Source organism: Canis lupus, chromosome 28 (assembly GCF_048164855.1).
Source record: "Canis lupus baileyi chromosome 28, mCanLup2.hap1, whole genome shotgun sequence".
Classification (NCBI taxonomy): domain Eukaryota; kingdom Metazoa; phylum Chordata; class Mammalia; order Carnivora; family Canidae; genus Canis; species Canis lupus.
The window spans coordinates 9,521,984-9,545,985 of NC_132865.1; the positions used below are offsets into that span (position 1 = coordinate 9,521,984).

General features: G+C 39.2%; 1 protein-coding gene across 1 annotated transcript; it reads left to right on the forward strand.

The window, feature by feature from the left end:
• Positions 1-565: 565 nt before the first annotated feature.
• PSKH2 (protein serine kinase H2) lies at positions 566-23,334 on the forward strand. Its single transcript, XM_072803791.1, has 3 exons — positions 566-744; positions 5,193-5,859; positions 19,387-23,334. Exons 1-3 carry the CDS (start codon positions 566-568, stop codon positions 19,690-19,692), a joined length of 1,152 nt encoding a protein of 383 aa, XP_072659892.1. The 3' UTR covers positions 19,693-23,334.
• Positions 23,335-24,002: the final 668 nt, after the last annotated feature.

Consider the following 24,002-nt stretch of genomic DNA (forward strand, 5'->3'; position numbering starts at 1 on the left):
TCCTGGAGACCCGGGATCAAGTCCTATGTCGGGCTCCCTGCATGGGGCCTGCTTCTCTCTCTGCCTCTCTCTCTCTCTCTCTCTGTGTGTCTCTCATGAATAAATAAATAAAATCTTAAAAAAAAAATAAATGCAATAGAGCAGCCTCTTATTACATACTTCAGATGTCACAAGCTCTTAGAGTTTAAACCATATACGCATTCAATGTTCCTGCCATCTGGATATGAGCTCGGCCCTGGAAACAGGAAGATCCTTGAGAGATGATGAGATCCTTCATTGACTCCCATCATTTTGGGGGCTCACATCTCCACTTTGCAGATGAGAAAACAGGCCCAGGCTTCGGCCTCTCCGCGGAGGTAAGGGGTCGCTGACCCCTCCAGGCGGCCTACTGGCAGCCAGACCTTTTGCAAGCTTGTTTTCAGAGGCCCGCGGTGGGGGTTCCTTCCAAGCGGGCCCGGGGGGTGGGGTGGGGCGGATGGAGGTGCCCCCGCCCCCACCCCACCCCACCCCGGGGCTCGGGGTTAAGCGCAGCCCCGCCCGCCCGGCCCTTCCCAGCGCGACGGGCATGGGCTGCGGCGCCAGCACCAAGGTGACCCCGGGGGCGCCCGAGCGGGTCCCGGGCGGGCAGGAGCGCGAGGGCCGCGGCAGCTCCGGGGGCCCCGGGCCGGAGGCGGTGGCCGAGGCGGCTCGCAGGATGCAGGTGGCCCGCTTCCGCGCCCACTTCCACCCCCGCGTCCTGGCCAGGTAAGGTGCAGGGCCCCGCGGCGGGGCCCGGGCGGGGAAGGCCCCGAACCCTCCCCGAGGCCTGATTAAACCCCAGGCGGGCTGCTTTGGGATGCAAGGCCCCTGAGGGCCCTAAGTTCTTTCTCTAACCCCTTTGAGATGTAAAAGTCTTGCAGGAAGGTCTTTCCCGAGGACCGGAGCACCCTCCCCTTGAAATGCAATCAGGGGGCCGCTTCCTCCGGGTCTCTGCCCACCTTGGGCCAGCACCTGCCGGACCGGCTCCCTCCGCAGGCCCTTCCTCTAGGACTCCTCTTCTACTAGCTCGCCCAGGACTGAAAACTGGCCTCTGGTCTCAACGGGGCTGAAGCCAGTCCCCCTCCCCTGCTGCCATAGCTTGGACTCCAGTCCTGATAGTCTTGGGACAGAGTCTTCCTCATGGTTTTTAAACAAGTGTTGGGGCAGATTCTGTTTGACCCTCTGAACAGGGAGGGCAGAGGAGTGGGAGGATTCCAGACTGAAAGTAGAGGAGGGACAGGAGCAAGGAAAGAGGGAAAATCTGGGACTTCAGAGCTGGGGAAGGAAGGAGAGGGCCCCCCAAGCCCAACATGGCTGATGGGGGCCTTGCCACACATACGCTGGGGCTGGGTCCAGACAGGCCTGTTTGTGAACGATCTTGACCACATTCTGGAAAAGGAGATCGTAATTCATAGAATAGAAATAAGGTTTTGAGTCAGCCAGACTTGAGATCCACTCCTGTGTCTTTTATCATATGTCTGGATGACCAGAGTGTGCCTTAGCCTCTCTCCTTCCTCAGTTTTGGTCTCAGTAAAATGGGAATAATCATAATATCTACCCCATATGAATGTTGTGAGGATAATTAAAGTGATACATTCAAATTGTGCTGCTTAGTTCATGAGTCAAGTCTTTTTTTTTTTTTTAAGATTTTATTTATTTATTCATGAGAGACACACAGAGAGAGGCAGAGAGACACAGGCAGAGGGAGAAGCAGGCTCCATGCAGGGAGCCTGATGTGGGACTCAATCCTGGGACCCCAGGATCATGCCCTGAGTCAAAGGCAGATGCTCAACCGCTGAGCCACCCAGGCGTCCCAAATCAAGTCTTTACTGAGCTAAGGTGCACATAAGACCTAGCTGACCCCTATGTACGAAATGAGCAGGGATGATAGGTTGGTTGGTCTGAAAAAATAACTTCCACAGAGTGTATCATGGCAGACGTACAGAGGAAGAGAATCATGAAATCCTCTTCCACCCTGCAGGGCTTGGTGGGTGGCTCATCTGGCTTCTCAGGGACATTTCCAGCTCTTGAATTGTATGCTCACTTCCCCGCAGTGCTGTGAATAGAGTCTGTGCAGAGCCACTTCTTGGCCTACGGGGGAACTTCTAATACAAGGAGACCTTGTGGATTAGTCCAGTAGCTGCTAAGCATGGAGACAAAGTTGTCTGATCCAATTGTACCTAAATCAGAATGGACATGGGAGGGATCTTATCACTTCTGAATTGGTTAGATGGCATCTCTGGTCATCTGTAGCCAGAGAAATGAGGCTGCTGTGGTCTAGTCTTACCCACTCTCATAACCTCCATGTGCAGGGTAGTCCCAGTTCTTTAGAGTGTGCAGGGGTCATAGACGGGGAAGGTCACAACATTGTAAGGGCTCTAGCGACTGACTCAAGGCTTTTGACCTGATGAAGAGTTAACCCCCAGATGATAAAGTGACTTGTTCAAGTCAGTGGCAGACTTGAGTCTCAAATACTGTTGTCTTTCTTCTCCGTTGTGACTCTATTTATAACTCTTGCAGAATAGAGATGATAGAATTTAAATCTGACTATATGCACTTTCTTCTTGGGAGTTCATTATAATTGCTTCTATCAAATAGGTTGTGATATTATTATTGTTTCCGTGTTTCATTTTTGTATGCATGTTCAAAAAATTCCCAGTCTGTAGCAGCTGAAGTTAGAGTCATGATTTCAATTCTGAGGATGATGTAAAATTGCACCACCTACAAAATTAACTTTGAGGGTCGGGCGGTGGGTAGGAGCAGAAGAGTGGAAGGGGAAGGAATGGAATGGCCTTGTAAATGCCTTCTCCAATGCTTGATTTGATCCTTAATGTTTTCGAAATATAAGTGATAATTTGGAAATAATATGTATTTAGTGAGTGATTCTTTCATTCAACATTTATTGCTGTACCCTCTGGGCCAGGTGCTGCAAAGATATAGCCACTCAAGTCATAAAAATGGTCACCATCCATGGCCATCAAGCAAGGCTGCAGTTACAGGAATTTGTTATGGGACATTTGTTGTTCAGTCTGAAACCATTTATTTCCAGTACTCTACATTTTGGCTTTAAGCCTACGGTTTCCTTCAATGCCAGATGACTAGCATTTTTTCAAGTATTTGGTATATGAGGGCCCCTTAGCAGCATTGAATAAAGCTCCTTTTATTTAAACAAAAGAGTGTAGTTCCTCAGAGATGGTAATGCAGCTGATAATGGATGATTAATTCCATGAACAAATGAATTTGCCTGCAGTTTTGAAGACGTAGTGAAAAATTAGTACTTGCAAAGTGCTTTCATCCACATTAGAGGTAAATGTAAATTTTGGTCGGTCTGCAAAGCAGTAGCATTTGAAATGCCTGTGATTATCTTCAAAATCAACCTGAGTGTGCACGTGAATAAAAAAGCAAAGTTGGAAAGAGAAGAGGCAACAGAATCTATTTAAGATGAGTAAATTGCTGTCTGTTTTGATAAAGTAATTGGCCAGAAAATTAAATGCATTGCATAGAACAAAGCTGTTTTCTGTAAGCCAGTGCAGCCAAATGCCATTTTTATTCAGGAAGCATAGAAATATAAGGAACAGAGAGGTAGGGGGGAAAATTACTGGAAGAATGAACTCAGCAAAAAAGAAGTAAGGCTATTTACAACACAGATTTATATTTGCATTTGAATCTCTGGTACTGAGTGTGCAGTTGAAAGCATTACCTTTCCCTGCACACTCCCCTCAGCACACTCCACTCCCTGGCCTCCTCTCCCAGGAGAAGTTTTAATAAAGGGGAAGAGCAGCAAATTATGATAAAAATAAGGCGACCTGGGTTCTCATCCTCACTCTAGAACTTAATCCATCTGCTAACCTGATCTTCAGAGTTCCTCATTTGTAAAATGAGGGGTTGGATTCGGTCATTCTCCAATATTCTTTCCAGCTGTAAAAATCATGATTCTAAGTGATGCACTTTCTCAACATCTCTCAGATAGGCAGTTAAACTTGATAAAATTCTTAAATTGGCGTAGACGTTTACACAGATAGTTCAAGTGTAAGATCACCAGCCTTTGAAATACTAGCTGAGAGATAATGACTTTACACGTTAACGTGTATCCCCTGATAAAATTCGGATTCTTGGGTAGAAAGTGTAAGTGTAGGGAATAAGCTGGGAGGAAACGGTGGCTCAAACACCACCCCCATCAGACGTGTTTATCAGTGATCATCTGTCAAGGTTGCTATCGTGGGCGCAGTAGGGCATGTGTGCTCACAATCAAGTAACCTGAAGAAGACTCTTTGTGCCCTGTCTTTTGATATGATTTCCTACTTCTTATGAGAGAGAGGCTGTAAACAGGACTAGGTTTCTTTTCTGTACTCTTTCCACCTGGGTTGGTTGTTGTTTCAGAATAGTAAAAACAAGGGCTGGAGGGAGGAACGAAAATGGTAGAAGGTTGTCCCAAAGTTCAAGGGAATTTTGGTGAAACACACTTGAAGGGGTTGGATTTAAATCCTATCCATTTCAACTACCATGTACGTGGCCTTGGGAAATCACTTAACTTATGTTATTCTTCATTTCCTTATCTGAAAAAGGGGGATAGATAGTATTACATTAGCTGATAGGGACATTGTAAGAAGAATTTTTTTTAAAGATTTTATTTATTTATTCATGAGAGACACACAGAGAGAGGCAGAGACACAGGTAGAGGGAGAAGCAGGCTCCATGCAGGGAACCCGATGTGGGACTTGATCCTGGGATTCCAGGATCACTCCCTGGGCTGAAGGCGGGCGCTAAACCACTGAGCCACCCAGGGATCCCAAGAATTTTTTTTAAAAAGTAAATTTTTAAAAAAAGTAATTAAAAAAATTTTTTTTACTAAGTAAATTTTTTAAAAAATATTTTTTTAAAAGTAAATTTTCTGGCATACAATAAGTATCTAATTAAATGGTAGCTGCTGTTATTAAGATGGTTGTCTTAATAGTTATCTTTCTGCCAACTGATTGCTTTAACATTGCTTACCTCCATTTCAAAGATGAATCTGGGGGGGGGCTTTCAAATATAATAAATATAATTAAGCAATAGCGAGCAAAGAATCAGATAGGGAGATGTAAAGATGAAAAGATGATATAAAGCACCAACTCAGATAATTTTTAAGAAACATCACTTCAGAGGATAACAGATTTGGCTTTTCTTCCCAATAGATACGACATCAAGGCTCTTATTGGGACAGGCAATTTCAGCAAGGTTGTCAGGGTGGAGCAGAAGACCACCAAGAAACCTTTTGCAATAAAAGTGGTGGAAACCAGAGTGAGGGAAGGCCGAGAAGCGTGTGATTCAGAGCTCACCATCCTGAGGCGGGTGAGCCACCAGTACATTGTTCAGCTCGTGGAGATCTTTGAGGCCCAGGATCGAGTTTACATGGTGATGGAGTTGGCTACTGGAGGAGAGCTCTTTGACCGACTCATGACTCAGGGATCCTTTACAGAGCACGATGCTGTCAGAATTCTCCAGATGGTTGCTGATGGTATCAGGTATCTGCATGCATTGCGAATAACCCACAGGGACCTAAAACCTGAAAATCTCTTATATTATCATCCGGGTGCCGAGTCAAAGATTTTAATCACAGATTTTGGTTTGGCACATTCTGGGAACAAAAGTGGAGACTGGACAATGAGGACACTCTGTGGGACCCCAGAGTATGTAGCCCCCGAGATTTTGCTAAGGAGACCTTATACCAGTGCAGTGGACATGTGGGCTCTTGGTGTAATCACGTATGTTTTACTTAGCGGAGTCCTGCCTTTTGATGATGAAAGCCATACAAGACTTTACAGGAAGATTCTGAAAGGCAAATATAATTATACGGGAGAGGTAAGAAATAATTTTATTCCTATTGAGTTAACCTAGTGTAGTTTCTCAACCTCAGCACTATTGACATTTAGGGCTGGATGATTCTTTTTTTTTTTTTTAACTTTGAAAAAAAACAGGATTTATTAATTTATTACAAGTCCTGGAGGGTGTATGGCATGCCCAGAGCCATGCAGTAAGTTTGTGTGGGGCAGGAGAGATACCAGATGATTCTTTACAGGGAGGGGAGGGGAGAGGATGGGAATGGGGCTGTCCTGTGCATTGCAGGATGTTTAACGGCATACTGGGTGGGTCTCCATGCCAGCCCCCATACGCTACTGTAGGTACTGGTATGTACTGGATATCTAGTAAATACACTAGATTCAACACCTTCCTCAAGTTGCAACAACAAAAATTGTCTCCAGACATTGTTAAATGTCCCCTATGGGGGCAAAATCACCCCTGGCTGAGAGCTCTTGGTCTCAAGGTAGCAAAGGCCTGGATTACTGAGTTGTCTGTGGTTAGCATATGACATTGATAATTAAGTAGACAAGTGAGTTTGTAGTTTTTCTTCTATCAGCTGAGTAGGCTGATGTGTACTCAGAAGCTCAGCATGACCCTTGGGTGTTTGGTGAGAGATTTTCTGCCTTGAATCTAGGTGATCCAAGCCCTTTTTGTAATGTAATGTTTCCTCGGTAGGAAATGTTTAATCTCGTAGCTTGTGTAAAATATTTATCTACTCTTTAAACTTGGAACTCCCGGTGTTTATGAATGTGTTCACTTCTTGTTGTTTTGGGGTAGAGAAGGGAAGTTGTGAATGCTTGTGTGTAGGAAGCCTGACAAAAGGGGAAATTCATTTCATCTTCAGCAAGTGACCAAATATAGTGTATGTTGAACTATGAAAGGATTCTTTGTCTCATGAAGGAAATTTTTGACAGTTTGATGATATCTACTTAAGGTATAACGTCTATATATTTAACATCTTAAGCAAAATCAAAAGCTAAATAACTTTTAATTTAAATCTATATAAATTAATTTAAATATTATATATTCTGTACTTTGACAAAGCTTTAATATTTTATTGTATATGTATGCATTTTAAAAAACTCCTCCAAATTGGTGATTGAGAACTGAGACTTACATACGGAAGTGGGAAAGGATGGTGAGGATTCACAGATAATGCAGTACCATTTTATTAAAAGTTGGAAAGATGTCCAGCTTCCCTAATAACCAAAAAATACAAATGAAAACAAAGTCTTGTTTAAAAAAATTTTCAAATTGATAAAGATAAAAAGAAAACCCCTTCAGCTCTCCTTATTGCTGCTGAGTACTAAGAGATGAACCATCTCATTTACTGATGATTGAGGGCAGATTTTACAGATTTCTTAGGATGCAATTTTAAAATATATATCTAGAACTTTTAAAAGTTTATATATTTTGATCTAGTAATTCCACTTGTTTGAGTCTTTTTTTATAAAAGATTTTATTTATTTTTTTGAGAGACAGAGCACAATTCTATTCTTAGAAATATAATTTGTGACTCCCCACTAAGCAGGGAACCCCTTTTTGGACTCAATCCTAGGGCCCACTGAGATCAAGACCTGAACCAATGGTAGCTGTCCATCCCATTGAGCCACCCAGGCACCCTTGCACTTCTAGAATCTAAGGAAATAATTCCAGATGCGACAAAGGTTTCAGTATAAAGATGCTCATCTGACCTACAGTTACAGAAGTGGAACATTTTAAAAAACCCTAAAAGAACATTTGAGTAAATTATGAACCATCCATATGATCGAGTATGATAGTCCCTAAATTATGCCTGCTTAAAAATTGTAGGGATGTTGGAAAATGTTCACAGTATGCTACCAAGTGTAAAAAAAAAAAAAAAAAAGGCAGAACATAAACCATATAGAGAATGTCACAATCATGTGGAAAAATGTATGCATAGGAAAAAGGCTTAAAAGAAATACAGTAAGATGTTAGCAGAACTTCTTTCCTGGTGTGGGGATTATAGATCATTTTGGTTTTTCTCTTTATAGTTCGAATATCTTTCTGTCTCTGTTGTTCATTTATTTACAAAGAATTCATATTTCTGTTTTGCTTATAGCTCAGTGACTCTTCCGTCCTACGTGATGTGGGATGGAATTGCAGTCATGGGGTCTTGATTGAGATAATGTCCCTGATGGTCTTTCAAATGTCTGATATCTTGGTGGGGGTGGCTGGAAATTTGGGGTCAACTAGGTCACCAGAACCGTAGGCCTTATTCACCTTCCTCTCTCTTTGCTTCATAGGGCCTTCTCTCCCTGGGGGATTCTTCATGGCATCTTTCCAGCGGAGTAGTAGTAGTCTTACATGGTAGTTTAGGCCTTGCAAAAGGGAGTGTTCCAAGAGGGAGACAGTGGATGTTGCCAGTGCTTTTCAAGGCTGTGTTTGGAAATGGCACAGCATTACCTCTGTCTCATTCCATTGTGAGTTCTATGAGCCTTAGGCTAGCCCAGCTTCAATGTGGAAAGAGACCACACACAGTATAAGTACCGGGGGTGTGCTTTATTGGGCCATGTGTGGACTGGATATTGCTATTGCTTTTTTAATGTGCAAAAATAATGAGCAATATATTGTTTAAAAAGTCCTTTCATCAGGTTTAATTCTGAGGGTTTCTTTTTTTTTTTTTTTAATTTATTTATGATAGTCACAGAGAGAGAGAGAGAGAGAGGCAGAGACACAGGCAGAGGGAGAAGCAGGCTCCATGCACCGGGAGCCCGACGTGGGATTCGATCCCGGGTCTCCAGGATCGCGCCCTGGGCCAAAGGCAGGCGCCAAACTGCTGCGCCACCCAGGATCCCGGTTTCTTTTTTTTTATAAATTTATTTTTTATTGGTGTTCAATTTTCCAATATATAGAATAACACCCAGTGCTCATCCCATCAAGTGCCCACCTCCCCTTCCACCACCCCTAGTTCGTTTCCCAGAGTTAGGAGTCTCTCATGTTCTGTCTCCCTTTCTGCTATTTCCCACTCATGTTTTCTCCTTTCCCCTTTATTCCCTTTCACTATTTTTTATATTCCTCAAATGAATGAGACCATATAATGTTTGTCCTTCAATTCTGAGGGTTTCTAGGGTTGGATTCCCTAAAAGGCTGAGAAATCCCTGAGAAGAAGTTTCATGTTCAAGTGACTTATTAAGAGTCAACTCCCAGGGAGACAGGTCAGGGAGTGGGGTAAGCAGGACTGGGAAGGTGAGGAGGACTAAGCCATAAAGGTCTGCCTCATCTTGCAGGGAAGAATTCTTCAACATTCTTCCAACCCAGGTGAGCTGGATTTTCACACCTACCTCTTTCTGTTAGTCAGTGAGGGTGATGGTGGTGGGGAGCTGGTGGTATATTTTTACATTTTCTGCGGATCAAAGGCAAGTAGCTCCAGGAGCCACAGCACGGTCATTGAAAAAAAGCAAGGTGTTGGGTTTTAGAAGCAAAGTACTCCAAAGGAAGGGGATGTGTGTACATACAGAAAAGAGGAGCTCATAATCCGGATGGAGCATTGACATTGTCTCCACAGTGGCACCCTCTACTACTTGAGGAGATGCCTGTTTGTAGCCTCAGACAACATGCAACACAGATTGCCAGATTGTGAAATACATTACTGGGTTTATATCCCATTGGCTTTCTTTCCTGTGTTTGTCAGGCACCTATGTCCATCATATTCACATTCTTTTACAAGACACAAACTAAGTGTCTTAGCTCAAGCTGCTGTGAAATACCACAGACTGGATGACTTAAACAACAGAAATTTATTTCTCACAGTTCTAGGGGCCTAGAAGTCCAAGATCAAATTTCCAACAAGGTAGGTTTCATGAAGAGGCCTCTTCCCTTGGCTTGTAGGCAGCTGGTATCTCATGGTGTGCTCTCGTGACCTCTGTGTGTGGAGAGAGAGAGGTGGGGTAGGGAGAGGCAGAGAGGGACAGAGAGAGCAAACTCTCTGGTATCTCTTAAAAGGGCACTAATCCTATCAGATCAGGATCCTACCCTTATGACCTCATTTAAAACCTTGATTACTTCTGTGGAGCCTTCTTTAAATATAGTGATACAAGGATTAGAGCTTCAACATATGAATTTCAGAGGGACACAAATATTCAGTCCACAAATATTCAATCCATAAAACAAGATAGTAGACATAGAAACATAGATTAGTAGACATAGAAAAGTATATCATCATGTTTTCTCTGTCATCATATTATTGTATTCCTACCATTTATCAGCAAGCAAAGTAATTTCTAAATGCATCAATTATTTAAATACCAGGGTGACCATTGATTCTGGAAGCATAAGTGTGGTAGACAGAATAATAGCCCCCCAAAGTCCATACACTAATACCCAGAGTCGGTAGATGTGCTACCCTCCGTGGCAAAAAAGAATTTGCAAATGAGACTAAGCATCTTGAGATGGAGAGATTATCCTGGATTATCTGGATGAACCCGAGGTGATCACAAGGATCCTTACAATAGGAAGGCTGGAGTGTCAAAGATAGAAAGAGGAGATGTGATGAAGGGAACATAGATTGGAGCGATGTGCTTTGGAGATGGAAGAAGAGGTCGCGCACCAAGGAATGTGTGCAGTCTCTAGACACAGGAAAGGGAAGGAAAGAACTCTCCTCTGGAACCTCTAGGAGGCAGCTCTGCTGATACCTTGATTTTAGCTTGTCAGACTCCTTTTGACCTGCAGAACTGTAAGATAATAAATGTGGGTTGCTTTTTAAAGTCCCTTTGTTTATAAATAAAATTCCAAGTATGACACATTGCGTGAATCACTTCTTTTCTCTAAAAGTCAGGTGGAAAAGTGCAATAAATAGGACAAAACTTCCTGAGATTTAAGTGCTGTAGCTCCTATGATGATGAAGAAGAAGAATATGTTTAATATATATATAGCAAATATTTTGCTAGACACTTGGCAAATATATTATATGCATATCTATATCCATGTATAAGCAAATATAATATATATATATATATCCATGTGTAAGCAAAAGATTAGCTATAATAAGGTTTAATTCTTCTTGATTTTAGGTGAAATATATTCCTTCATGGAGTTTAGATGACCATTCCACTTGTGTTATTCTTTCTCTTTCCTGAATAGTGTATAGGATTATAACGAATTTCTTTTGCTTTGACATTTATGCAATCTTTCTAAGACATTGTTGGGTCTTTGAAGGCTGGGCCTGTATCATATTTCCTCCTTAGATCCAATAAGATGTCATGAAGAGTTAAGCAGAGAGAATGCATTTAACACAAATAATTGCTTTTAAAAAATTATTAAGAGATTCTGGGAAGCCTGGGTGGCTTAGCGGTTGAGCATCTGCCTTTGGCTCAGTGTGTGATCCCCAGGGTCCTGGATCGAGTCCCACATTGGGCTCCCTGCGAGGAGCCTGCTTCTCCCTCTGCCTATGTCTCTGCCTCTCTCTCTGGGTCTCTCATGAATAAATAAATAAAATCTTTAAAAAATTATTAAGAGATGCTGATTTATAACTACATGAATAAATATATCTCAACTATAACTGCATTGAACATAGAATTCAAATTTTAATTTATAGCAAGGTAAAGTTTAGATAACCAGTATCTTCAATTGCTAAATTTATTAAATTCATTCTGGAATGTTAGGATGGTTTGGAAGGGTACATTTACTCCACTCACTGGGCTTCTCAGGGTAGAGGTAGGAGTTCCCCTTTTCAGTCGCTTCTTGCAATGGCCAGGAGGCAACCAGGGTAGAATGACTGAGCGCCTGGTGAAGAAAAAAGAAATCCTGTCTCCTGTGTGAGGGAGGCCTTTACTTAGCTACTGGATCACCAGTACCATCACGATGGCTTTCAGCTTGGCAGCAGGGCTCATGCTGGAGATAGTAAGTAAAAGACTCATCCATCATTCTCCCAGAGACTGTTGGAAAGCCTTCTTGTGTGCTCTCCACCCTCCTTGTCAGGCCTTCCTCTGGCCACGAGTTGTGGTTAGCTCTGGGAATATCCACATCCACATGAAAATGCTCGGTGTCCCTGTTTCCCTGTTCTTTGGAAGCAAGTGGTCTTGTCTGAGGGACCAAGTACTCTTTTTTTTTTGAAGAGTTATTTATTTATGTGAATGAGAGAGAGAGTGTGAACAGGGTGAGAGGCCGAAGGAGACAGAGAATCTCAAGCAGACTCCTTGCTGAACAGGGAGCCCGGCTCAGGGCTGCATCTAACACCCCTGAGATCATGCTCTGAGCCAAAATCAAGAGTTGGATCCTTAAGCCACCCAGGTGCCTGAGAGACCAAGGATTTTTATGTATCTCTTCAAATGTAAGTGCTCTGCTACATGAAGGAGCAGAGGTGCAAAGTCCATGGAACAAGGGAAGACAGTCTTACTGCTTAGGAAATTTGAGTCAGATTTCTTGAAGGAGGGGACATTTGTGCTGTGTCTTGGAGGAAAGGGAGGAGTTTCTGCAAGGGAGATTGACACATTCCAAGTAGACAGAACGATATATGCAAAAATACGTAAAAGGGAATATGTAGTAAAAATGAACAGTTTTAGAGCATTGTGTGCAGGTGAGTGTATATTTATGTGGGTATTTTGTAAAACAGTGTAGTGTTATGGTTAAGGGCTGGAGCAATGCTGGCTGGATCCATTCTCAGCTCCGCCTTTTACTAACTGTGTGACTTTGGGTACATTTCTTAATTTCTCTGTATCTCGGTTTCTTTATTTGTAAAATAGTAATAATGACAGTGTTTACTCACAGCGTTGTTGTGAAGACCAAACGAGCTTAAAAATGTCCAGTGCTTAGAATAGTTTCAGATATTAGTACAGGGCACTATATATGTGTTAGCTATTTCTGTTACTATTACTATTAATGTGGGAAACAGTGGGACTACAAGTTTGAATTTTACTTAACTAAGTTACTAGTTATAAATAAATATAAAAATCTTTATATTTATATATAAATATATATATATAGGCCAGTATATAGGCCTATATATAACCAGTATCTTCATATATATATGAAGGCCTATATATAGGCCAAGTATACCTTTATCACCTTTTAAGTGGAAAGTGTGAAAAGTGAGGTGTTAACATTTTAATGCTAATGATAAATTAATTACACATTCTCGCCAAGGAGTTGGGAATTGTATTATTGTCTAATTATATTGCACTATATCACAGTAATCTTTTTTGATGTGAAAAAAAATTGATAATAAAATGAGTCTCGTAACCATATTAGCCAGCTGGCAAAGATAAACACTGGTATTAAAAACATTTTTAAGAAATCCTACATAGATATTAATAGAAAATGGTCCCCATGTACTTAGATTCACCTATGATTGCCCTACTGGTAGGAAAAGGTTTATTGATGCCCTGACTTAAAAGTAACATATCTGATGGATTTTGCTCACCAGCCATGACCCCAATTTTCTTTCTATATCCTCATCCCCATTAATTTCTTTTATTTTTTCTCTGCTGTATTTCTTTTCCATTGAGATTATTAAGTAGGAAAAAGGGAAAGGAGAACAGAAGATTTGGCTCTTTGATTCTCTTTTATCCTCTTTCCATCATGACTAGAATTTCAATAATGAAATGAACCACATTTCAGTTAGGCCATAATTCTTGTAATTTGGTTCCCATTCCTGTGGTTTAGTTCTTAAAAACTTATACTCACAAAAATGTGGTGCTCAACTTTTTAAGTGAAATTTTTACTTTGAAAGTTGAAAGTTGTTTTACAGAAAATAATTTTAATGGTTATAAAATCTTTCATTTCACATCTTTCACATACATCAAATGCACCTCATTTTCTTTTGATCACTTTCTTCATCTCTTCTCTGACTTAAATTGTACAAGTATATTTTCTTCCCTTAAACACAATCTGAGTGAGTGTTTCTTGGCATTGAAACCATGTGCATTTCATTTTGGCTGTGTAGATGTTACCCTTGGTATAACGGGTAGTTTATAAGAGTGTAAAGTACTTATCTGTTTCCTTGATTATGTTGCACTTTTTGACCTTGATATCATCAACGGAATTCATGGAGTTGAAGAGAAAATAACTATTTGCATGACGTTTTTGCCAACCTACAAATATCAAAATTTAATGTTATGTTTGTGTTCTGGTTTATGAGATGTATAATAGGAACTGGGTTCTAATATATATTATATATGGGGCAACAAATCAACTATTGATTTAGATTTCAAAGACTAGTTCAGTTTCTCGTCTTATGTTCTATTATTTATTTATTTATCCATTTATCCATTTATTTATTTAAAAAGTGAACACATCTCTTTTTAACCTTGAGTGTTTCAAAATGTGATAATACTCAAGCAAATTAGACTGTACAATCCTCTCTAAATTCCACTGTTTTCCTTATAAGAAAAACTGGAAGCATCACTTCTCTCCTGTCAGGAACTCCTTAACTCACAAAAATATTCTTTTTGTGAGCCTGGTATAGGATTGATTCTTTTTCCATTTTTAATTAGATGTTACTTGTAATAACTTGCATATATCTCCTGACTTTTTCTAGGGTTTACAAATGCCACGATAGATAAAGCATTCTGACGCAATTAGCTCTGTCTTTGAACAGTTTTAACTTTGGCAAAGATAAAACAATTTAAGGTCTGCTTTTAGATTGGGGAGAAAACATTTTAAATTTTAAGTATTTATAATATAAAGATGATAGAATCTCCTGCTTTCTGACATGAGGAAGAGTGATTTTTTTCTGGTCTACGACTAATAAAATCATGGAGAGTTAATTGGTACTTTTGGGCACATTTATATAAAATTTAATTGCAAAGCTTAAATGAAATCCTACCAAGGTTGGTCACTGAAGTTTAAGGAAGGAAAATGCTAGTTAGAGAATTGTCATCAGTAGAAGTGTTTTTTTTTCCTTAAGGATTTGATTATTTATTTTAGAGAAAGAGGGTGATCAGGGGAGGAGCAGAGGGAGAGGGAGAGTGTGATAATCTCTAGCAGACTATGTGCTGAGTGCAAAGCCTGACACAGGGCTTGATCCCAGGACCTGAGATCATGACCTGAGCTGAAACCAAGAATTGGATGCTTAACTGACTGAACTACCCACGTGCCCTCAGTAGAAGTTTTGAATAAATATTCTATAAAACAAATTTTTAAAAAGTATGTATGTATGTATGTATGTATGTATGTATTTATTTTAGTGATCTTTATACCCAATGGGGGGCTCGAATTCACAAGGCCAAGAGCAAGAGGCATGTGCTTTTCTGACAGAGCTAGCCAGGCACCACTAAGTGCTACTATTTTTAAGGAGATAAATTCTACTTTGAGTGCTCTTAGTCCAGGGATTTTAATGGTAGCTTATCTGTCTACTTAAAAACAGATATTTGTAGTTTTCTGAAAACTATAATTAAATCCATCAATAATTATTACCCTGTACTTCATTAAGCTCTTATTTAGCAAATTTTAATGTTAATTACAATACTTAAATTATGAGATGTTGCATCTAGAATTTTAGGAGCTGTGTATGTGTGTGCATGTGTGAGTGTGTGTGTGTGTTAGTATCTAGCTTCTTAATAATGATTTACTACTGATTCTCTACAATCATTTCTGCAATCGAACTACATTAGGAGGAATTATTCATCAAGAAATTAGAACGCAAAAAACTAACATCATTCCTTACTTCTCTGCTTAAAGGTGAAAGAATCAAGACCAATAGAATATAAAATACCATTCCTCTAAGTTCCCTTTATTCTTCCAAAGTGAATAGATAGTGCAACTGCTAGTATTAAATTTCAGTTTGTACCTTCTTTTTGTTATTGTGTTTTATACAGTTTAATCAATTTCTATTGGAGAGGATAGACAAATAGACAAAGAACCAGATGAGGAAAGGAAGAAAGAGCAAAGGGAATAAAGAAGGACTGAATTGTTCATAAATATTACAGTTTGCTTGTCACTAAATTAATTGAATGACCTCAGAATAAAAGCAAGTGCTACCTTTCTTTCTTTCTTTCTTTCTTTCTTTCTTTCTTTCTTTCTTTCTTTCTTTCTTTCTTTCTTTCTTCTTTCTTTCTTTCTTTCTTTCTTTCTTCTTTCTTTCTTTCTTTCTTTCTTTCTTTCTTTCTTTCTTTCTCTCTCTCTCTCTTTCTTTCTTTCTTTCTTTCTTTCTCTTTCTTTCTTCTTTCTCTTTCTTTCTTTTTTTTTATAGTTTTAAGTTTTGATTTAAATTCCAGTTAGTTAAAATATAGTATAATATTAGTTTCGGGAATAGAATTAGTGATTCATCATTTACATATTACACTCAGTGCTCATCCTGTCAAGTGCCCTCCTTAATTCCCATCACTTATTTAACCCATTCCCCGCCCCCCCATAATCCTCAGTTGCTTCTCTATAGTTAAGAGTCTCTTATTATTTGTCCCTTCCCCCCCTGACATTCATCTGTTTTGTTTCTTAAATTCCACATATGAGTGGAATCATATGGTAATTGTGGTTCTATAACTGACTTATTTCACTTAGCACAATACACTCTGGCTCCATCCATGTTGTTGCAAATGGCAAGATACATTCTTTTCGATGACTGAGTAATATTCTTTGTCCATTCATCAGTCAATGGACACTTTGCTTCTTGCCATAATTTGGCTATTGTTGATAATGCTGCTATAAACATTGGGATGCATATATCCCTTTGGATCAGTAATTTTGTATCCTTTGGGCAAATACCTAGTAGTGAGCCTGCCAGGTTGTAGGGTAGTTCTGTTTTTAACTTTCTGGGGAACCCCAATACTGTTTCCTAGAGTGGCCATACCAGTTTGTGTTCCCCCCAACAGTGTAAGAGGGTTCACATCCTCACCAATATCTGTTGTTTCCTGTGTTGTTCATTTTAGCCATTCTCACAGATATCTCATTGTAGTTTTGATTTGTATTCTCCTGATGATGAGTGATGTTGAGCATCTTTTCATGTGCCTGTTAGCCATCTGGATGTCTTGCTACCTTTCTTTCCACTTGGTTCATTACCTCTTAACGCAGAACTTGTTTTTGAGGACACACATTTATCATGATAACAGTAAGTAGAATCAGTATGAGAAGTTTTGGATAGTTTTCTTCTTCCAGTTCTCCGAATATAGTAGGTGGATGTGTCCACAAAAGAACTGAAGAAAGAACTATATTTTGATTTAATAGTAACAAGAACATGATATTTTATATTTTGAAAACCATTTGTCACATACTTGATCTAATTTGGTTGTAATAGCAATCTAGTGAGAGAGATATGGTCTCCATTTTTTTTGATGAGGAGGCTGAGACCCTATGTTAGAGCTGTATAGGGCTGGACAGCCTGTGTAGTCCAAATCCACTTGCCTCATCCCAGACTTTTTCCGCCTTAAGATGGGTCGACAGGCTGACTAATGGTTGATAGGCTGATTGATGGCAATGTCTCTTTGAGATTCCTGAGCAAAGCAAAACAGAGGAATTTTCTAGGCAAAAAGTGGAAATGGCAAGGTGGATGTCCAGGCTGGTAAAGGGACTGAATGATGTCATCAAGTGAGAGTCCAAGATATGAATTTAATTCAATGTTTGGTCTCCAAATCATTTTTTTAAAAAAGTAATCTCTATGCTCAGTGTGGGGCTCAACTTCACAACCCCAAGATCAAGAGTCACATACTCTACTGACTGAGCCAGTCAGGCGCCCCTCTAAATCATTTCTCATCATACAGCACTATTAGTCAAAAAATTATGAGCATGCACACTCAATTTTTATTCATTTATAAAATAGATATGTATGTTAATTTATTTCATACTTTATATAACATAGACAAAAATAAATTTTAGATCAAGAAGCTAAAAATAGATAGTTCTGACATTTTTTTCTATACCTGTCATTTTCTACTGTGTAATATGGAATTGACTCTCAGGTGCTCTCTAGCTGTTCATTATGGCTCAGGAATCCTGTAATTTATAACTCATCTTTGAAAAATGCACTTTGGCTAAAGAACTTTTCAATGTTGCCTTATTTTCTGCAACTGCATTTTAAGTATATATTCATTTGGGGTCATCTTAATGAGCTCTTCATAAATCTCACTACACATATTTTATATTTTCCAGAAATATTCAGTTGCTTGTCTTATAATGTTCCATTGGGGACATCTAATTTAACCTTGAGCCTAGATAAATGTGTCTGGATCCAGAGCCAAATAGATGTCTAGCCAAAGCAGAGGATATGCCATTGTGAGTGTCAGCCACTGACGTACTTTGTCTAGACATGTAGTGTTTACATTTTATTTTCCCTGTGTTTGAGTATTTGGCAAATGTGTCCATTTATTTCATGCCTTTTATTTTGGAGATAAATATTTCTCATATCTCATTTACCTAAATAAGATAAAGGAAAAAAAAAGGAGCAATTGCTTTACTGGCTTCTTTTGATTCAAATTCCAGGCCAATAGAGTGTTAAGAGATCGAGAGTGTGACATCTGAATTGAGTCTGATTTTTTTCTTACATGAGGGCAAAGACAATAGGTTGTAAGGATTTCCTATCCTTCTTGGGAGATGCAATTTTTTAAAAAACACCTGTCAACCAGAAATTATTGTTTGAAATACAGTGACTGTACTGGCAATTTTCTCAATGTTTCTCTGTGGTAGATGACAACGGATACAAAACTACAGTTTTCTTTTTTCCTCCTAGGTCTATGGTATGTGTTGATAGATAATGCAGAAAACAAGTGTAAAACAACAGCTCTATTGTCTCCATCCTCACAAAAGTCACTATGAATTGCTGCTATTGTAAAGTATGTGCAAACTCTGTAAATATTGCCAGAATGAATCCCCGAAACATCAAGTAGCTGGTTGTACACGTGGCACCCTGCAGTCTCTCTGCCACATGACCAATCCCACTTGTATTGTATTGTATTGTAGCTAACTGATTGGGAGTAATGAGGGCTCTGAGTGTGTGTTGAAGAAATGCACTGCAGGAAGGTTCTTCACTCAAGTGCCCTTTATGTTTTACTCTTTCTCTCTGGTGGCCGTGGAGATGGAGGTGTCCTAAGTCTGGAATAAGTTTTTAAAGGGAGAGAAAAAGCTGACGATTTCTCTATCCATTCCACTTCCCAGTCTAGCTCATTCTCAGAGTCCCGGGAACTCTCTGAGATGACCAGAGAGATAAATACAAACCCGATTCTGCTGTACTGTCTGGACCACAGCTGCTTTGCCTCGTCCAGCCCACGTCAATGTGATGTGGGAACTCACACTGCTAATTGAAGCACGCTGGACAGATTTCTGGAAAGGAATTCTCATTCGGGAACAGAGAGTTTGGAAGACAATTTGTGTTTGTTTTTTCCTTTTGCCAAATAGAGTGTTTTTTTTTGTTTTTTTTTTTTTGTTTTTGTTTTTTTTTTTTTTTTTGGCTCTCAAAAGTAGATTTTCCGATTCCCTGTATATTTAATGCTACAGTATTTAACTTACTTTTTAAAAAAGAGTCTTTTGGATTTGATATGCATTGATCTATGTAATTAAGAAGATGATTCTCTATGTGTGTTTGTGCATTTTTACTTTATATATTTATTTTATTCTATTTTATTTATTTTTCCTTCCTAGCCTTGGCCAAATATTTCCCACTTGGCGAAGGACTTTATAGACAAACTACTTATTTTGGAGGCTAGTCATCGCATGTCAGCCGGGCAGGTCCTGGATCATCCCTGGGTGATCACCAGGGCTGCAGGGTCTTCCATGAAGAATCTTCAGAGGGTCATATCCAGGAACCTCATGCGGAGGGCATCTCCCCACTCTCAGAGTCCTGGATCTGCACAGTCTTCTAAGTCACGTTCTTATCACAAATCAAAGCATATGTGGAACATGAGAAACGTAAGAGTAGAAGAATCACAACTGTCTGCACTTTTGTGAGCAGATAACCTCCAAAACCACTTTAACCAATTTTAAGGCAAATCTGTTAACTTTATTAATAGCATTAGGTCAACAGGGACCATTTCATCACGATTAAAGCACCTAAAACTGGGGACATGGGACATGGGAACATGGGGTTTTTGTCGGATAATGTTGACCTTAACTTAACCATGTTTTGGTCTGTATTGCTTCCTATGTCTATATTTATTCCCCAAAATATACTTCTGTAAAAGATAATTAATATAGTAAATACTAAATCTGTTTATACGATTAGAAATAGTAGAAGAAAAACTCTTAAGAATTGATGGATTAAATAAAATATGAGATAATAGGGATATGAATGTGAAGAAATGATAAATCAGAGACCTAGCAGGCATAGTTAGAAATGGGGAATAAGTGTATTTATAATGACATTATTGATTTATACTTAAAACTACTGTATGGTGTTAATAACCACTATGTAAAAATTACAAATTTGTTACGCTCATATTTAGTCTGCCAATATTAATGGAAATTGTTAATTATGGGGCATATAAAGAAACTTAGTTGGCAACAAAACCAAAAATGAAACAGTGGAACTATCTCAAACTAAAAATCTTCTGCATAGCAAAGGAAACAATTAACAAAATGAAAAGGCAACCTATGGAATGGGAGGAAATATTTGCAAACCACATATCTGATAAGAGGTTATCTCCAAAGTATGTCAAAAACCCCTAAGACTCATTAGTAAAAAAACCAAAAAACAAACTAACAGCCTGATTTGAAAAAATAGCCTAAAAATTTGAATAGACATTTATCCAAAGAAGAGATCAAATGGCTAATGATATCTCTTTGCACCTGTCAGGGTGGCTATTATAAAAATAAATAAATAAATAAATAAATAAATAAATAAATAAATAAATAAAAGACAGCAATTGTTGGTGAGAATGCGGTTAAAAGGGAACCCTTGTACACTCTGAGTAGGAGCACAAAATGGTGCAGCCACTGTGGAAAACAATATACAGGATACTCAAAAAACTAAAAATAGAAATACCACATAATCTAGCAATCCGATTCCTGGATATTTGTCCAAAATAATTGAAATCATGATCTGGAAGAGGTATCAGCAAGGCTGTGTTCACTGTTTCACTATTCACAAAAACCAACGTGTGGAAATATGCTAAATGTCTGTCAACAGATGAATAAAGGCAATGTGGCACCTACATGTGATGGGATACTGTTCAACCTTAAAAAATAAGGAAACTCTGCCGTATGTGACAACCATGAATGAACTGGAGGATATTATGCTAATATATCTGCCAGTCACAGAAAGATGAGCACTACATGATTCCCCCCGTGTGAGGTGTCTAAAATAATCAAACTCAGAATCAAAGGGTGGCTTCGTGATTGCCAGGGGCTGAAGAGAGAGGAAATAGGGAATTACTAATTAATGAGTACAAAGTTTTGGTTAAACAAGATGAATGAATAAGCTCTAGAGCTTTGGCATATGACCTAGTACTCAGAGTCCATGAAAATGTATTATACACTTAAAATTTTGTTAAGAAGGTAGGTTTCATCTTACCACAATATAAGTTTTTTAAAAAGAATCTGAAAATACATTTTCTATTCCTAAGACACTCATAGTTTAATTGGGGCATGACTCACTGGAAATGGGAATTTTGTGGAGTCAGACAATAGTGATTTTTTTTCTAGTGTTAGCCTTTGTCACCCACTATGGTTCACAAAACAGTATGTGATCCTCTTGCTTCATTCTTCTCCTGTCAACTCTTTCTGATTATCACAGGTTCCTTCTAGAATCATCTCATCAAATATCTTGATGACTCTAAATACCTACCCTGGAATAATTATAAAAGGCATATTAAGAGAAGTAAGCTCTAAAACTCAGTTCTCCAGGCAAGGCAAATATGGTCTGATGTTTAGTACAGCAAATTTTTGTAAAGTGGTACATAGACTGAAATATTACTAATAAATATATCTGTGGGACACTTGGATGAATGGATATAGTACGTAATGGTTCATCAGTTGGTATCACTTAATATGTTTAATGACACACAATAATAAAATGCTAGAGTAGGGCATCCCGGGTGGCTCAGCGGTTTAGCGCCGCCTTCAGCCCAGGGCGTAATCCTGGAGACCCGGGATTGAGTCCCACATCGGGTTCCCTGCATGGAGCCTGCTTCTTCCTCTGCCTGTGTCTCTGCCTTTCTCTCTCTGTCTCTAATGAATAAATAAATAAAATCTTTAAAAAAATAAAAAAATAAAAAAATAAAATGCTAAAGTAGACATTTCCTATAACTATAAAATCAGTCTCAATTTTCTACTTTAGGTTGCATAAATGGAATAATTTTGTGTGATATATAAATATGAATGTGAATGTATAATTAGTGACAGCAATATTTTCACTATAAATTATAATGCTGCACCACATACAACAAACAGTGGGTTATTTACTAAGAACTTAGAGTCATAAAAAAAAAACAGGAAAATGGGCAAATGTTTGGACAAGTAGTTTATAAAAACACAAATGTCCAATGAGTAGGTGGAAAATGCTCAATTTCACTCCTAATTAAAAAGATGAAAATTCAAACAACAAAGAGATAAAAATTTTTCATCTATCAGATTAATGCAGTTCAAAACGTGGATAATACATTTGGTGAAAGGTTACAGGAGAGCAGATAGTGTCAGGCTCCACTGAGAGATCAGAGTGCAATCTGGTTCTACCCCATAGGGGAACAGTTTGGCAGCAATATCTATTCAAATTAAAAATGCATCGACCCTTTGGCCTAATAGCAGGCATTTCTAGAAATTTGTCTTACCCATATTCTTGCCAAAGGGTGTCAAGACATGTGTACCAAAGCATAGAAAACACTGCTATTTATGTAAACAAGAATCACAAATAAATATCCATCAATCGGGGAACTCAAATAAAGCATGTCACATTTAAGCAAAGGACTAAAAAAGCCATGGTGGATCTGTATCTTTTGTTATATGACATACTATTGTGTTAAATGAAAAGGCAAGGTGCAGGGGGTATTGTAGTATGACCTTATTTGTATGGAATATATATTCGGAAGCTTGAAGATTCGTAAGAATTTGATAGAGATAGTGATTATCTCAGGGGAAAAAAAAAGAATAGGAAGTCAGTGATGGAAGAGAAAAGTTCATTTTTCATTTTATACCTCTTTCTACCTTAAAAGTTTTAAAACGGATGCATTGTCTTTATAATAAAAGAAAATCCGGTTAAAAAATGCAAGTGGCAGGAGGGAAAAAATAACAAAAGGGAGAAGCCTGAGTAGGTAGCCCTAGAGGAATTGGGGATGGACTAACCGGATGTGAAAATTGGTTCTTTATATAATTGGATAGTTTGCCTATTTTCCACTTGAACCTTTCAGAATAAAAATACAAGCAATAAAAAATCTAATGTGAGTGCTTTCAGATTTTTTTAAAGAGCTAGAAAATAGCTTTAACATGTAGCCAGGTTATTCTCCCCTAACGTTGGTTGAACACTCACTCTGTGCCGAGTGCTATGCCCAATACCCTTAACGTATATTATTTCGTTTAGTCCTCACAACAACCTAACAACAACCCTATATGAAGTATTATCCTTAATTTGATTTTCCAGGTGAGGAAGCCTAGGCTCAGAGATGCGCGGTAACTGTTGCATGGTCGCACAGCAGGTGAATTAGCAGATCTGGAGTTAAAAACTCAGAACTCCTCCTTCCATCTCTATGTTGGATCAATTCCAGAAGGTCAGAATGCAAAAGGCAGGCCCTTTTGTCCAAGTCCACGCGAAGAGATAGTAAGATTCAATATTGCCTGAAGTTATGATGTAAATATTTGTCATTTCTAGGAGTAATTTACTTTTGTGTTCTTTGCTTATGCCGATTACCCTGAGGTGCCTTTCTATCAAAAGCCAGGCTTAAAGAGCCCGCCTGCAGGTATCCTCTGGGCCAAAGTCAGGAAGGACTAGTTATTGCAGCCAACAGAGGTTACTGATTGCGGGGTGCAGAGCGAGGTTGTGGGGGAGATAGGGCCGACCTGGGAAGATGGGTTGAGTCTCAGAGATGAGCACAGGCAGGAGGTTATCCAGGGAAGTTATCCCTGTCTGGGGCAGCAGGGGCCAGAGAAGAAGGGTCAGGAATGTGGTACCTGAATTGGGTGTCTCTTGATGGGATGGGGGCCCCCCAAATGTGAGGTGACGATCGTGGAAGCTGGTGGCACAGGAGGTGAAAGAATTCACTGGAGGCAGAACAAAGGAGATGGAAGTTTATGGAAGCCACCAGAAGGTGGGCAGGCTGTCTGCCTCCAGG